We start from the raw sequence: 16,591 nt of genomic DNA, 5'->3' as shown, positions 1-16,591 counted from the left end.
GTACGATGTCTAGAATAATGCCTGATGCCCAGGAGATGCTCAATATTTGTAGAATGAACAAATGAATGCTTTTATGTAAAGTGCTTAGAACAGGGCCTGGTCATAGCAATCACATACTATGTATTAGCTACTATTACCAGTATTAGAAATGAAAACAAAATGTTGCACTAAAAGACACGTATTCTAATTCTGGATTGCTTTTCCTCAAAGTAGGCTCCAGCAGTGAACTAATCCTTCAGCTGATGATTTTTGTGTGGGAAGGAATTATTACCACTTCCCTTTAACACAAAAGTGTAACGAATAAATTTGGTTTTCTACTGTTCCCTATGATATAAGGAAAGAAGTAAGCCTATGGAGTTCAGTGTCTAGACAGTGACTTCTAGAATGAAAATACTGGAAGATTTTGAAGATGCAGCTGAGACCAATGACGGAGATCATGGTAACTCTACAAATGTGTGCTCTGCCCTCAAATGCACCACCAGTGGGTCTTCCCCAGACAAGTCCCCATACAGATGGCACTCACAGCATTTCCGTTTTCAATCCAGGTGATGGTGGGGACAGGGATGCCTGTGGCTGTACAGCGCAGGGTCACAAAGGAGCCAAAGGTGACATTGTGGGATTCAGGAGCCCGCAGGATTCTGGCAAAAACTGTTAGGAAAAGAGAAGTGGTGAGCGACTCTCCCACTGGGAATGATCAAGCTGGAGTAGTCTTGAAGAAATGCAAATCAGATCATGGTCTCCTGTGAAGGATCCTCCACATTCCTTCTATCTTAAGGATAATACCAAATGCTGTGCCCTGGCTTCTCAGCCATTTGTGCTGTGACCCTATGCTTCTCACCACTCCAGGATACTCCAAGCTTGTTCCCAACTTAGGTGATGCCCATGTCATCCCTCAGCCTAGAGCACGCATCCCATACATCTTGTGGTAGTTTTCTTGTATCATCTAAATCTCCATTTAAGTGATACTTTCAGAGAAAGGCCCTTCTTGACTGCCCAATATAAAGTCTAACCTTTCTCCCATTCACTTTTTCATCATCCTACTTCATTGTCTTTATAGACCTTACCATGATCAAGTTATTTATTTTTATCTATTGTCTGTCTCCCTGCAGTAGATTGTGAGTTGTCAGCAACCAAAAACCTTGCCTGTTTTGTTCAGTACCTAGGAGAGTGCCTACCAAAGTAATAATATTTAGTTGAATTAATGAAGTAATTAATTAATGCTTTACATCTTCAACTATATCATGGTAGAATGACAGACAAAATCTGTTAAACTTTTACCAGCGTGAGATGAGCATGCAGGGTCAAAAAGAAAAAGAATATTTTAGACAAAGATGGACAGGATAATGAGTAATTTTATTCTTTTCTAAGGCTGAATGCCCACTTACTAGATAAGAGGAAGTTCTTTTGGTGTGAAAAGAAATTTTACCTTTGATTAAAGAGTGGAGATTAGGTTCAGAATGTACAATAAATTGAAGGATACTTAGAATCACAGAATCACTAATCTTGAGAGAGACTTCAGAAATCAGCTAAATTCTGCTCTTATTAAATAGATGTAGAAATAAAATCCCCTTAATTTGTTTCCCCAAAGTAATAAAACTAATGGGTGAGAAACCTGAACTCAAGTCTTCTGACTTCAAATCCAGTGTTCTCTAGATCATTATGTAATCCTTTTAATTACCCATTGATTTCAAATATAAGGTTTTTTTGCTCTGGCCTTTTGTTTTCTAGGACTTAAGTACAAAACATAATATTAGACTATTAAATTCCCATTAATACAATGCTTTGATGCTTAGTTCTTCTAAACTTGTAAAATTTGTGGAGTCTGGATTCTAAAGGAAGGTACAGAAGAGACAGTATATACTAAACAGAATGTGTACAGGACAAAGAAAGATCAAATTCAACTGTATTAAAAGCTGGTCTGATTTTTTAATAGCTCTTTAAAAGGGTCGCATAATTCGAAGAGACACGGGAGGACATAATTTGTTTGACAATTGGATGCTTTTTGCAGATTCTAATTTCAGATTTGCCTGCTCAGATTAACTCGCTTTCCTATCTTTTGATATGGAGGACTGCTAGGAAAGGTTGGGGGCAGGAGGAGAAGGGGACGACAGAGAATGAGATGGCTGGATGACATCACCAACTCTGTGAACATGAGTTTGAGTGAACTCCGGGAGTTGGTGATGGACAGGGAGGCCTGGCGTGCTGTGATTCATGGGGTCGCGGAGAGTCGGACACGACTGAGTGACTGAACTGAACTGAAGAGAGGAAATCTCAAAGAACATGCTAGAAATACAAACATTGAACCCAAAAAGCCAGGAGAAAGAGAAAGCCAGGAAGGTACCAACTTCCATGCAAAAGTGCCAACTTTGGCACCTTCAATGCAAAGGTGCCAACTTCAATTAAAAAATAAGAGAGTGGATTTAATGTTTAAAATGAAGCTGAATCTTTCCCTTGTGACCCACGTGAAAACGAAATTGAACCCGATTTTATACAGGAGTCTAATTACCAATATACAAAAGAACAGAGGGTTGAGGAACATGTTATACAACATTATGAGAGGACTTCCCTGCTGGATCAGTGGTTAGGACTCGGTATTCCCAATACAGGGGGAACAGATTCCATCCCTGGTCGAGGAAGATCCTGCAAATCACATGCCATGTGACACAGCCATAAATAAATAAACAGAAAGAGGATTTAGTTATCTTTAAAAAGCCATTATGAAGGTACAATTTAATAATTTCCCAAATATGGACAGTTGAACAGGGCAAGATATTTTGATTCCCAAAAAAAAAAAAACCAAATAACATTGGAGAGGAAAAAAAAGAAAATGAGGGGACTATTATAGATTGAGAGAGATTTAAGAGGCTTGTGGATTCTTGTTTGGATTCTTATTCAACAGATCAGATATAAAAAGACATTTTAGAGACAACCAGATAAAAATTGCACAATCCTTGTAGTAAATGGTATTAAGAAATGGGTGCTAATTGGGGATGAATGGTAATGTGACTATGTTAAAAGTCCTTAAATTACATGTGCAGTGATTGAATTTATGTCTGAGATTTGCTTTAAAATAAACTAGCAGCCATAAAATGGTACTTGTTTAGATAAAATGGTAGACTATTGATCACTGTTGCTGTTGGATAATGGTACTGTGAGAGTTTACTATATTACTGTGTCTACTTTTTTACAACATTAAAAAAATTTTAACATTAAAAATTTTTAAAGCTGCAGTGGAACCTACCCCACAGCTCCAGAGAAACATGCCAGGGGACACATACTTCTTCTGCCATTGAAATGGTGTAAGTTACTAGAAAACCTAAAACCTGAAGAAGGGTAGAGTTCTGAGGAGAAACACTGGACACAGATCTCAGTCTTGAGAGTTCAGAAATAACCCCAACAGTTTTTCTTTTTTAATTGGAGGATAAGTGCTTTGCAGTGTTGTGGTGCTCTCTGCCACACATCAACAGGAATCAGTTATAATTTTATATATGTATCCCCTCCCTCTTGGGGCTTCCCAAGTGGCTCAGTGGTACAGAATCAATGCGGGAGCCACAGTGAATTCAATCCCTGAATAAGGAAGATCCCCTGGAGGAGGACATGGCAACCCACTCCAGTATTCTTGCCTGGAAAATTCCACGGACAGAGGAGCTTGGCAGACTATAATCCGTGGGGTCGCAAAGAGTCAGACAAGACGGAGTGACTGAGCACACACATGGTGCCCTCCCTCTTGAGTCTTCCTTCCCCACTATACCACCCTTCTCGGCCGTCAGAGAGCACAGGGCTGGGCTTCCTGAGTTATGCAGCCGCTTCCTGCTAGCCGTCTGTTCTACATGGGATAGTGTATGTATGTCAATGCTGCTTTCTCAATTCGTCTTAGCCTCCCCTTCCCCTGCTGTATCCACCAGTCCATTCTCTATATCTGAGACTCCATTTCTTTCCTATAAATAGGTTCATCAATACTATTTTTCTAGGTTCCATTTATATGAGTTAATATATGATATTTATTTTTCTCTTTCTAACTTCCAATGAGGTGGCCAAAAGACTCTGATGCTGGGAAGGATTGGGGGCTGGAGGAGAAGGGGACGACAGAGAATGAGATGGCTGGATGGCATCGCTGACTCGATGGACATGAGTTTGAGTGAACTCCGGGAGTTGGTGATGGACAGGGAGGCCTGGCGTGCTGTGATTCATGGGGTCGCAAAGAGTCGGACACGACTGAGCGACTGAACTGAACTGAACTTACTTCACTCTGTATAACAGGGTCTTGTTTCATCCACCTCACTACAACTGACTCAAATGTGTTTCTTTTTATGGCTGACTCCAGTATTCTTGCCTGGAGAATCTCATGTACGGAGAAGCCTGGTAGGCTACAGTCCACGGGGTCGCAAAGAGTCGGACACGACTGAGCAACAGAACGGAACGGAACGGAACGGAACGGAACGGAATATTCTATTGTGTGTGTGTGTACAACTTCTTTATTCATCTGTTGATGGGCACCTAGGTTGCTTCCATGCCCTGGCTATTGTAAATAGTGCTGCAGTGAACACTGGGGTACTTGTATCTTTTTGAATTGTGGTTTTCTCAGGGTATATGCCCAGTAACCACAACAGTTTTAGATCAGAGCTCTGTGGGAGATGATTACAAGTTAAAACAAAATGTAGGCTTGAATTTTTTCTTTTTTTTTTTACTAGCAGGCAGTATTTACAACCTGAAAAATTCCATAGCAAGAAGAATAGCAGTTATCATGATGGTCAGTAGGGTCAGTTTCAAGAGCAAGTCACCTGTATACTCTCCCAGGGCCCCATGTTTGGTTTATTTTTCTTCTGCCTGTGTCTTTAAAAATAATAAGTGATTTTTGAATGAGGGGCCCTGTATTGTCGTTTGCAACCAGTCCACAAATTATGGAGCCAGTTCTGAGAGCCCGATAGTCAGGGCTAAAAATGCTTGCTTAAGGTAGGGAGTGAAGGCTGTACTTCTGCTGGAATTCCAGAAAAACAAGGCTCTAAGGTGAAATGGGAAATTTAAAAATTGCGAATATGCTAGATAGGTTTATAGGAAGTGTCAATCAAGACTAGATGACAGAGGCTACACCCACTAGAAAGTCTAAATATCTCAAGAGGACAAGCCAGCTGGGAAGCAGTGTACATTGCCTTCAGAGTGACAAAAATAGTATTCCATCTGACCACCTGGTTGGGATTTCTCCCAACTTAGTCCTAATTCACAGGTTGTGGACCCCTGACAACTAATGCAGAGTGACGGCCATCTGAAGGAGAGTCCACCCAGGGATTCTCTTCCTTCTTGTTGTTTTCACAAAGCAAATGGAGACTTAGATTGCACAACATAATTGAGTCCACATTTATCATTTGGCTGAAATAGCTCTTGTAGAGCTTAGGGCTATACTTGTGTGTCCAGAATTTTGTGAGTGTGAGACTACTGTGATGATCATTTTATAGGTTCTATTGCCTCTGAGAATCTGGAAAGAAAAAACACAGGATCCTTGAGAGATTAAGAGTAGGATTATTTTAATTCCATGAATGCTGGAAAAGTGTGGACAGCAGCTGCTAAAGATGACACTAGTCAGTGTACCCTTGAACCTGAGGGAGAAGCTTCTGGCTGAAGATGAGAAGCATAAGAAACTGGAAAAGTGTGAAATTTAGATTTTTTTTTTTTCTGCTTTAATTTTCAAAGGCAAGAATTTTCGTCTGGAACTTTAAGTTCTTCCTGGAAATTTAGTAATAAGGGAAGGTTTATTTATTTATTTATTTTGTAATTTATGGCTTTTGCTTTTATTTTTGGCTGGCATTACATTATTTGGAATATCATTCAGGCTCATTGCAAAACCTCTGATGACCTATATTGCACAACACAGCTAAGAATTATGTGAGATGGTAAATGAAACAGTCCATTATCATTCTAGAGGTCAACATAGCCTTGGAGTTCATTTAATTAATGCGCTGCCCTGCCCCATATCAGAAACTTCTGGTCCAGTGAGGCACAGAGGGTACAGAAAAGACCGCTGCTGGCACTGCAGGTGGCTTCATGAATGCAGGGTTGTTGACAAGCTGTTGGTCTCCTTCTCCACAGGGACAGATATACCCTTGGTTGACCAGGGGTTTCATTGTTAAGCTTTACGGGATTAGAGGAAGGGAAAAGGCCAGGAAGTAAAGGGAAGCTGCTCTCTCCTGTACTCCCACCTTCTTGCCAAAAGATAAAATAGAGTGAAAGTGAAGTCACTCAGTTGTGGACTCTTTGCGACCCTATGGACTGTAGCCTACAAGGCTCCTCTGTCCGTGGAATTTTCCAGGCAAGAATACTGGAGTGGGTTGCATTTCCTTCTCCAAGGGATCTTCCCAACCCTGGGATACAACCCAGGTCTCCCGCATTTTAGGGTGACGCTTTACCATCTGAGCTCCCAACGAAGCCCATTAAAGTTGTTCAGCCATGTCCAACTCTTTGAGACCCCATGGACTACACAGTCCATGGAATTCTCCAGGCCAGAATACTGGAGTGGGTAGCCTTTCTCTTCTCCAGGGGATCTTCCCAACCCAGGGAACAAACCCAGGTCTCCCGCATTGCACGTGGATTCTTTACCAGTTGAGCCACAAGGGAAGCCCAAGAATACTGGAGTGGGTAGCCTTTCCCTTCTCCAGGGGATCTTGCCAACCCAGGGATGGAACCCAGGTCTCCTGTATTGCAGGCGGATTCTTTAACAACTGAGCTATCAGGGCAGCCCATATAAAATAGAAACCTGCCTCTTTTTTCAGTATTGAAGGATAGCTTTCACCTTTCTTCCGAGTTTACCTCTCTCAAAGAAGACAGCAAACAGCTTTTGGGTTTTGACCCAACTGTCTTCTTCTCAGAATGTTTTCTTGACCCATCCCCTTCACACCACATCATAACTTGTTTGGTTTTTTTACACTTTTTTTGCTTTTATTTTTAGTTTTTAAAAAATATTTATTTTTAATTGATTGATGATTGGTTTGATTTCTGTCATACATCAACATGAGCTAACCATAGGTGTACATACATCCCCTCCCTCTTGAATCTCCCTCCCACCTCCTGCCATTCCCATCCCTCTAGGTTATTACAGAGCCCCAGTCTGAGTTCCCTGAGACATGTAACAAATGCCCCTTAGCTGTCTCTTTACACATGCTGGTGTACGTGCATCCGTGCTGCTCTCCCCATTCATCTCACCCTCTCCCTCTTCTCCCCCACCCATGTCCATAAGTCTGTTCTCTATGTCTGCATCCCAACTGAATAACTTGTGTTTTGGCTGTCTCTTCTCATGGAATGGAAGCATCACAAGGGCGGAGCTTGCTTTATTCATTAACACAAGCTGATTGATAGGTAATTGATTGATTGATTCATTGATCAATCGATCCTGAACCCTGTGTGGTACATGGTGAGCACTCAATAGATACTTGTTGAATGAATGAATTAATGCGTGATTCCTCTGATTAGTGAGATTGGGAAAAGGGACTTGTCTATGTGATGAATATCTTGGTTCTCTTTGGGCCATCTTTCTTCCAGCTATAAAGTGAAGAAGAAGGGTATGGGGTTAATGTCCCATAGTAAGTTCCCCAGGTCTGGTTTCTCCATCAACAACTGCAGGTGAAATGTGGAGGCTGTGGGGAGGAATCAGAACTTACGTGAATCTAATTTTTGGATGAAGGGAGAGAAAGCTTTATTTTTCAACCTAGCTTTATCAGCAATAAAGCTGATACCCATCAGTATTTGTTACCAGTTCCAAGCATAAAAGGTAATGGGATGGGGAAAGAGCTTTCACCACGTTTATCAAACATAAAAAACAAAAAGCCAGTTGCCATTAAAAATAAATGTCAAACTGCTTCATAGATAACAATACACCTGTAATAATAAACTTAAACATAGTTCAATAATAAACTCCCATTGCTTCAGCAGTAGCCACAAACTGAAAATTCATTTTAAGTCATCTATTTTTAAAGTAACGTGATAGGTTTCATATCAAATAAATGCCCCTCGAATATCCCTATTTCACCTTTTCTTTGGATGAAAGACAATATAAAAGTGCTTTGTTACATAAACAAGCTGTTTAGTAGAAAGGGCATGGAATTACTTGGTCACCTGGAAAATGTTGGTAATTGTTTTGATATGGATTTTTAAAGAAAAAATTATTCAACTCTTCTTTCTATAGACAGTCTTATCGTCCTTCTCCAATTCACTGTGAGCTCTTTCCCATTTGCTTTCCTGTGGGCAAGCACATTACTATTCATCTGCAACATGCAAAATAGACATGGGCAATCTGTTTATCCCTGGGTTTTCGTTCATGGCGTCTAGTCCTGAGTTTTGGATTTTACTTTCTCTGGGATAAGTTTACTTTGATAACTACAGGTTGAGAATCCTGTATTCAAAATTGGACTTAAGCAGCCAGTGATTCCAAGTCCTTTATAACGTAACCATGTTGTATTCTCATTTCCTTTATCTCTGTTTCTTTTTTCTTCCCTCCCTCTGTCTTGCCCTCCCTCCCTCTATCCTGCTCCCTCTTTCTTGTTCCATTTTCCAAAATACTTTCAGATATATAATACATTTTATCTTTGGTTGTCATTTTAAGGGGTAATCTGAATTTGTAATAAGGAGATGGAACACTATTCACTCTGAAATTTCACTGGTGGTGTAATGGAAAGCCTAACAGGCAGGGGACCCAAATTAAATCTTGAAATTAATAAGCAGTTTGGCTTGAAATGAATTGCCTCTCTTTTCTTGGAAAGGGAGTAGGACCAGAAGAATATTTAAGTCCCTTGTAAATTGTATTTCTGAGCAGTTACTTCAAAGGATGTAATGAGCTAGCATGGATTTGCTTTTTTTTTTTCATTCTTTTCTTTCTTATTTTCTAGCCTCTCTTAAAGAGATCTTTTGTTACTTGATTCAGACCAGAACTGAGAAGAGTAAATTGAAAACAAACAAAAACTGAAACTAAAAATAAACAAAAAACCCCTCAGAATCATACAGATGCAGGTGAAATGATTTTATCTAGATTTAGTTATAAGCAGCATGATGTTTAAATAGGAAACCATTTCAGATACCTTATTTGAAATACTTAGATAAGGAGGGGCTGTATCAAAGAATACCAGCCTAGGATTTATTCCTAAAGCCAAACTGTATTATATGAGAACTTGCGAATTTCATCCAAAATATACAAAAGTAAGAACAGTTTGATTGATTTGGTTTGGTTTGGAGCAGTTATGTAATACTTGTCCACTTGAAGTAATAACAATAAAAATCTTATTTGGCACCTTGACATTTTTACAAGTCTCCAAAGATTGTAACACCCTCACCTCCTGTCCCCCCACCCCCAAGGCTTTTGGTCAGAGGAACTTTCCGTTCTAGTCTGTGTGACATTTATATTCTCATGCTGATTTATGTCATTTCATTTTGTTTGCATTTTCAGAGTCTAGGACACAGAGTTTATTTCTGTTCATTCAAGCTTGTCTTAATACACGTAAATCCTCAATAACTATATTATATATAAAGCACCCCATCTAATAACACTGTTAAATGCTGAATTAATATTCCCCATACATCGTTTGTTTTTTCCTTATAAAATCATGGCATCAGAGTTGTTTGTAAGGTCAGAGAAATAAACAGTTGAATGGAACCATACGTTTATAAAAGAAGCAGTGCAGAAAGAAAAAAAAAATACCTTTAGTATCTTGCTCAGGTTCACTCTCTTCTATTAATAGGAACAAGACAAACAAACACACAAACAAAAACAACACATCATGAAAAGGAAAATCTTTGAGCACAGAAATGTTACTGTACAGGATGAATTAGGACCCGCTTGTTTCTTATTTCAATAAGAAACAAATGCAATCAGGGGAAACCACTGACCTTTTAAAAGCAAGCTGTTAAATGCCATAAACTTTCAAACTATTGCTTTTAGTCAGGCAGTACCACACAGAAAATGAACTGCAGCATACCCAACAACATAGCTCACTCATGCATTTTAATTTCATCGTTGACAATTACCCTTTCTTTCAAGGCAACAAACTGCCTACTATTCTGATAATAGTAGTAGCAATTGTTTCTCCTTGTTAGTATGGCTTCTCCTCTTCTGAGGCCCTGCTGTGAAGACAGTGATGTTGAATCTGGGATCTCAGCTATCATTTCTATGGCAATAGACTCCTGTTGTGGTAAACAGGGTTAGGGGGTTTCTGCAGAGCAGAGCCTACACCCAAGAGAGATTCTGTCCTCTGTACTGATTCCCAGAGGCTGCCCAGAGAGCAGAGAGGAGCTCATCATTATCTTCCAGGGAAAAAGAAGAGTAAAGCAAGCTACAAAGAAAAATATAAAAATGTCTAAATTGGATATATGGAATTGAGAATTTTTCAATTTTTAAAAATCCTAGAAAAGAGACAACCACTAAATTAATTGTTCCAAAATGTTTAATACAACCAAATCAGAGATAGTTCCCACATGAAGTTTTATCTTTCTATCATGAAGATGTATTTTGTGTCAATTTAGACCTTTCTTTTTTAAATTGATGTGTAGTTAGAATAGACCTTTCTTTGATTTAGTGATAAGCCAAGTGCAATATTTGTTTATAGTATAAAATAGCGATGCTCTTGTTAATCTACTTTTAGAAATAAGAATACGTTGGTATTCCTTACAGATGATGGGTATTTTCACACACGCTGTCCATTATCTCGTTTAACGCTAGCCATTTCCCTGTGATGATACATACCTGATATTATTCAGCCCATTTTTCAGACAAGGAATCTGAAACTCACAGATTTGCTGCAGATGCAGAGCCAGAAATGCCTCTCCAGCTTTCAGACACAAAGTTTTCTGTTTTACCTAGCATCACAGTGAGAAAGCCTCATTTTTATACTTAATGCCCAATGCTCTTAAATTTAGGTGAACTTATAACTTCCCAGTTAGATTTTACTCTGTGAAGTCCATGACACACTCTTATTTTATTTTTTTTTAAATATCAAGGTCATATTGGATAAAAATGAGATTTTTCCATACTAAAAACTGGTCCATCTGGACAGTAGAAAACTGCAGAGAGTCCCTGCTTGGAGCAAAGACCTTAATCAGAAGAAATAAGTGAAGGTCCATAGTTGGACCAGATTGGGCCTGAAAAATTATACCTGAATGTCTTTGGGCTGAGCATGTCTTTCTAGTTCCTTAGCACAATTGTGCTTATTTCTAAGCTTGCGGGGGATGGGGGTGGGGGGAAACAACTGTTTTTTTGCAACCAGCAAAATAACTATGGGTGCCTGAATGGGCAGGGGACGTAGATGGGAACGTTAAGTATCTGTGTTATTTGACTGCTATATCTCCAAAATATTGCTCAACTAAAGTTGAAGGGCCTCAGTAAGTTTTGAGAACCTTATTTGCTCATCTCTTACACTACTCTCTTTTAGGGTTCTAGAGCAAGTGCAGGTAAACCCTCCGCCTCCCTGTAATTTTACACCAGTGGGCTTTTACTGGACTGGACTTTGTTTGAAGACGACTCTGAGGGCAATGCTGATTTTTCCTTTGCTGCTTTGCACTTGTAGTTGTCATTGCTATTATTGCTCATTTTGCTTGATTTGTTTGGAATTGGAAGCAGTCTTAAACGAATGCACCCATTTCCTCCACTGCAGATATATAGAACCAACTCAGGGGATCAGAGAAGCTCTAAGATTTGCCATTTTCCCAAAAGGAAGTCTGGGAGTCCCACCAGCAATTAAAATTTCATATATTGACTCTCAAAATTTCTTTTTACACTCAAATTCAAATATGCATCTTATGTGTTGTTCTGGTCGTGTCCGACTCTTTTGTGACCCCATGGACTGCAGCCTGCCAGGCTCCTCTGTCCATGGGATTTCTGAGGCAAGAATATTGGAGTGAGTTGCCATTTCCTTCTCCAGGGGTTCTTACCAACCCAGTGATTGAATCTTCGTCCCCTGCACTGCGGGCAGATTCTTTATGTATATAAATATATATATATTTATGTATTAGAGGTGACTTAGCAGCAGCAGCAGCAGCAGCAGCAGCATAGACACATATGTATTAATATAGACACATATGTACACACATTCACACACATGCATAAACAATTGAGGTTACTTTAAATTAGAGGAAAATATGCATGGATATTGCACACTATTTAAGTTTGCATACACTCACCCAGTGTATGAGATTGTTATTTCAAGGTGAAACTGTAGTCCTGGTTTTACTGTGTATCCTGCTTGCCTGTCCTACCACCATCCCTCTTGACTTCTGAACTGTTTTACCTCTTATCAATTTTACATATATTCTGTTTCATGGTCTTTATTTCTACTTAATTGATAAATTCTCTTTTAATTACCTTATGTGTGATGCATTGGTCTTGTCTTCCAACGTGATGTGTAATCTTTGTGGGGTGGAGGAGGGAGCAACATAGCATACTTTACTTTTGTTGTGTCATTTTTTCCCCTAAAGTCCAGCACAGCCTCTTGTAGAAATACTTTGAAAAAAGTGTTGGATAGGGATTCATTTTCCTTCTTTGCTTTCTTGGGATTGTTCAGTAGAACATTTAGAATGGAGAGTCTGTGATTTCTCATATTGGAATAATCTGAGATATAATCAACATCCAAGTTAAATAGTATATCCATCATTTTCTTGAATAATAGTTTGATTTATGGAGAACTTAGTTTCATCGTATCAACCCATTTTAAACAGCTGTGTTTAAAAAACAGGTACATATATATCCTGAATCAAACCAAAATCAGTCTCCTTATAATTACTACCCACAAGACCTAGTTCCTACTTCTACCTACTGGACAGAAATGAAAATAAAATCCATCAAATATTTTCATTTTTCCAACATGCTAACCCCAGTTTACCATCTTGACTTCTCAATTTTGAACTGCTTAGCTTTCCTTCTTTTCTTAAGTTATCCTCTTATCTGTGGTACCTGAAAATAAAACTAACACACCTAGAGTCTCACAAATTCAATGAATAGTAAGACTCTTTCTAGATACTCTACCTCTATGAATAAAAATTTGCACAGGTTTTTATTTGCATTTCATATAATGATGTAGTTAGGTCACTGATTCCACTAAAAGTCATGAATATCCAATACTCATTTTTATATTTGCTCTTATTAAAGTCCATCTCCTCAGTTTTGAATGTATATCTGTGTGAGTGTGACTTGATTCTAAGGTAAAGTAAGTTTTTCCTAACACAGTTTACTGTGTTAGTTGATGGAGAAGAAAGCTGGCGGGGGGCAGGGTATGTATTTTATATGGGAGGAGGGAAAGCCGTCAAAGTTCTCTAGTGGAGATAAAAGGAATACATCTAGTCAATTAATACAGGTCATGTAGATCTTACAGAAAGAAAGAAATGAAACCAGAAGAGAAAACAGGCACACGTGTGAGATGATTTCCATCCTTCTGACTGCACGAATGAGGAAAGTCAAGAAATATCAGGAATTTGGCCACCTAGACTCAGTCTCAATGGAGGCTGAAATAGTACATTATTTGCTTTGTAGCATGACATTTATAATTTTCTTCTTGGGCAATATCCTAAGAAAATCTCTGACCATCTGGTACGGTAAGAATACAGTTCCAGGACCTTGTCTAAGAACACAATCAGAAATTCGGAAATCAAAATAATACTTCCTTTCGTTGTGTACAGCACCCCTTACAGGAAACCAGGCGGGTAGCTCTGAGTTCGGGTTCTCACTCTACTGCTTACTAGCAGTTCGATCTGTGCTGCTCTGAACTTCAGTGTCTTCTTGCAGAAAATGCAGAACATGTCAACCCCCAACTTGTAGGATTATGGAGACGATTAAGTAAAATGATCTGTACAAAGAAGTTAATATAGCAGCTGACACACAGCTAGAAAGCACTGAAGGCTGACTTTGAAGCCTTCCTCCCTCCTTCCCTTCCTTCCTTCCTGTTTCTGTCCTTATGGTGTCTTCCTGACCGACGACAGCTGTTCTTCCAACTGACTTCAAAGGTAGAAGCCTATTTTATCTTATTTTAAATTTCAGTCTTCCTTAGCAGGCAGCATCCCATATATTGTAGGTGTTAAAAGCATGAGCTTAAATCCTTTCCTCAATTGTCTGAGAAGAATCACTCTAGAAAGAGAAATTCATTCTTCAGATCCTATTATTAAAACATGGATGCTAATCAATATTAGACTATTTGAATCTATTCTTAAATAGGTTAGCTGTCTCATCTAGCATTGTATTTTCAGAATTATGGAGTCAGAGATGCCTGTTAGTAGATGACCACCACAAGAACAAGAAAGGTCATTTTAATTCTTAATTTTTTTACTTAGAGAAAATTGGCTCAAGGGTGGTTGAAAATAATCATAGTGAGACTCTGGGGTACTTTGTTTCTGAACAGATTCTTCTTTTGTCTTCCAATCATTAAAAGAAAGCGTGACAATAGTAATGATAAACCAAAGTAAATACCTGATTTTCCTTTCCTGACTTCTTGGTGGCTAAAGCAAAGAAACTTGATCCTGGTGTGCTGCCACTGTTTACATTTCTGTCCCCTTTGAAGCTGAGCAATGCATAAAGAGGTTTATCCACTGTGGCTCCATCTCTGAAGGAATTGGAGCACAAGTTCCTTTAAAAAAACATACACAGTACCCTCGCAAACAGTGACTCCCTCCTCAAAATCAGGCTGGCCTGCCTCTGTGACATTCCTATTCTCTAAAGTGGCTTGGGTCGGGAACATTTCTGTGGCCTTTGAGATAATAACATTTTTCTTAGCTTGTAAATATGGATGGTGAATAATGACTGTGAGTAAGACGTGTTTACCAAGGAAATCAGGCAAGAGCCACACAAAGTTAACTTGTTTTGATTTCAGTCCTAGATGTAACGAGAGCAGCTATTAAAAATATTTTTGTTAAAATGGTCCTGAAAAATATATTACAAATTTAACTGTAAGCCAGGAAAAAGGTTGAATTTTGGCTCCGATTCACTTTTTTCATTCTTAAAATAATTATTTTTTGTGTTTTAATGGGAGGAGATGCTAAACTGCTTAATGATGAGGACAGAAGCCTTTTTTAGTTTACCCTTTCCAAACGATTTTATTTGGGAGTAAATTTAGATTTACAGAAGAGTTGGAAGTGAGAGAAAACTCCCAGGTACTCTTCACTCAGTCTCCTCGACTGTTAACATTACATAGTGTGTACATACTCAGTTGTGTCTGACTCTTCGCGACCCCCATGGACTGTAGCCCACCAGGCTCTTCTGTCCATGGAATTTCCCAGGCAAGAATTCTGGAGTGCAGTGCCATTTCCTACTCTAGAGGATCTTCCCAACCCAGGGAGTGAACTCAAATCTCTTGCATCTCCTGCATTGGCAGGCAGGTTCTTTGCCACTGGAGCCACCTGGGAAGCCCCATTAACATCTTCCATAACCACAGTGTATGTATCAAAATCTTAGTTTACTTTTAAATAACATTTTGACCTAATCTTATGAAAAGGAAGATACCTGAGCTCTGACAGCAGGCAAAGAAGCTGAAGTTTAATAAGAACCAGAATTTTCAAAATGTTTATTTATTAGCCAGAAATTTTAAATGAGAAAAGAAACAGTAGTTATAACCTTAATCTTAAGTGACACCATAATATCCTGGTTGTCTCAAGTGGCTCGGTTTGGGAACATTTTAGTAGGCTGTGAAATGGAATTCTGGATACCCCAATAAGACCATAGAACCTCCAAACTGTAGGTTCCCACACCAATGAGGTAGTAGATATAGACTCATTTTAAAATTATGTCCAACAAAAGATGACAGAGAGCATCAACTCAAATAGCTTGTGAGTCAAACTGTAGTTCATTCTGGTTTTCATAGCACCTTCGGTAGGTACTAACTGAACTCTCTAGACCATCTTTGACTTCCTGGTTAGGTGTCAGCCTGTGCTTGCATGATAAATCTGCATTTTTTTCCCTCTCTCACTGATGTATGTAGCATGAGCTCTTGTTCATTAATCAAAGCCCTATTGGACCTCACCTCTCTAAGTTTTCTCTCTCTGTCTCCCCTGTCCTGTGTGCGTTATCTTGCCCAAACTTCTACTGTTGCAAATATATTGAACTCTAATTATTGTAATTCCTTGCTTGAATGTCCATCTTTCTCACTAAATTTGGACACTTTTCAAGAAATGAACTGTGTCTTATTTCTCTCTGTATCCTTGTGCTGTGTGTTTAGTCGCTCAGTTGTGTCTGACTCTTTGTGACCCCATGGACTGTAGCCTGCCAGGCTTCTCTGTCCATGAGGATTCTCCAGACAAGAATACTGGAGTGGGTTGCCATGCCCTCCTCCAGACAATCTTCCCAACCCAGGGATCGAACCCAGGTCTCCTGCTCTGCAGGCAGATTCTTTACAAGCTGAGCCACCAGGGAAGCCCAAGAATATTGGAGTGGGTAGCCTATCCTTTCTCCAGGGGATCTTGCCGACCCAGGAATCGAACTGGGGTCTCCTGCATTGCAAACAGATTCTTTACCAGCTGAGTTACCTGCGAAGCCCCTGTATCCTTGGATTTACCTCTTTTCATGGAATATAGCAGGCACTCAGCACATGAATAAATTTGAAGCTATCCTAATATTTATCATGCAAATTCTGAATAAGCG

At 39.3% G+C, this 16,591-nt stretch overlaps 1 protein-coding gene across 1 annotated transcript in view; it reads right to left on the bottom strand.

Moving 5' to 3' along the window:
- The window catches only part of MUSK (muscle associated receptor tyrosine kinase), a 92,121-nt gene that overhangs the window by 39,271 nt on the left and 36,259 nt on the right, over positions 1-16,591 (bottom strand). The window contains exons 7-8 of the mRNA XM_088837755.1: positions 9,680-9,709; positions 524-648 (exon numbers count right to left, since the gene is read on the bottom strand). Coding sequence (XP_088693881.1) covers positions 524-648; positions 9,680-9,709 — 155 coding nt within the window. The remainder of the gene's footprint in view (positions 1-523; positions 649-9,679; positions 9,710-16,591) is intronic.

This window comes from Moschus berezovskii, chromosome 7, assembly GCF_049115385.1.
Source record: "Moschus berezovskii isolate FMDL1 chromosome 7, NW_MosBer_1.0, whole genome shotgun sequence".
NCBI classification, from domain to species: Eukaryota; Metazoa; Chordata; class Mammalia; order Artiodactyla; family Moschidae; genus Moschus; species Moschus berezovskii.
Note: the sequence above shows the minus strand (reverse complement) of the source record. Positions and strands in the feature narration are given on the sequence as shown.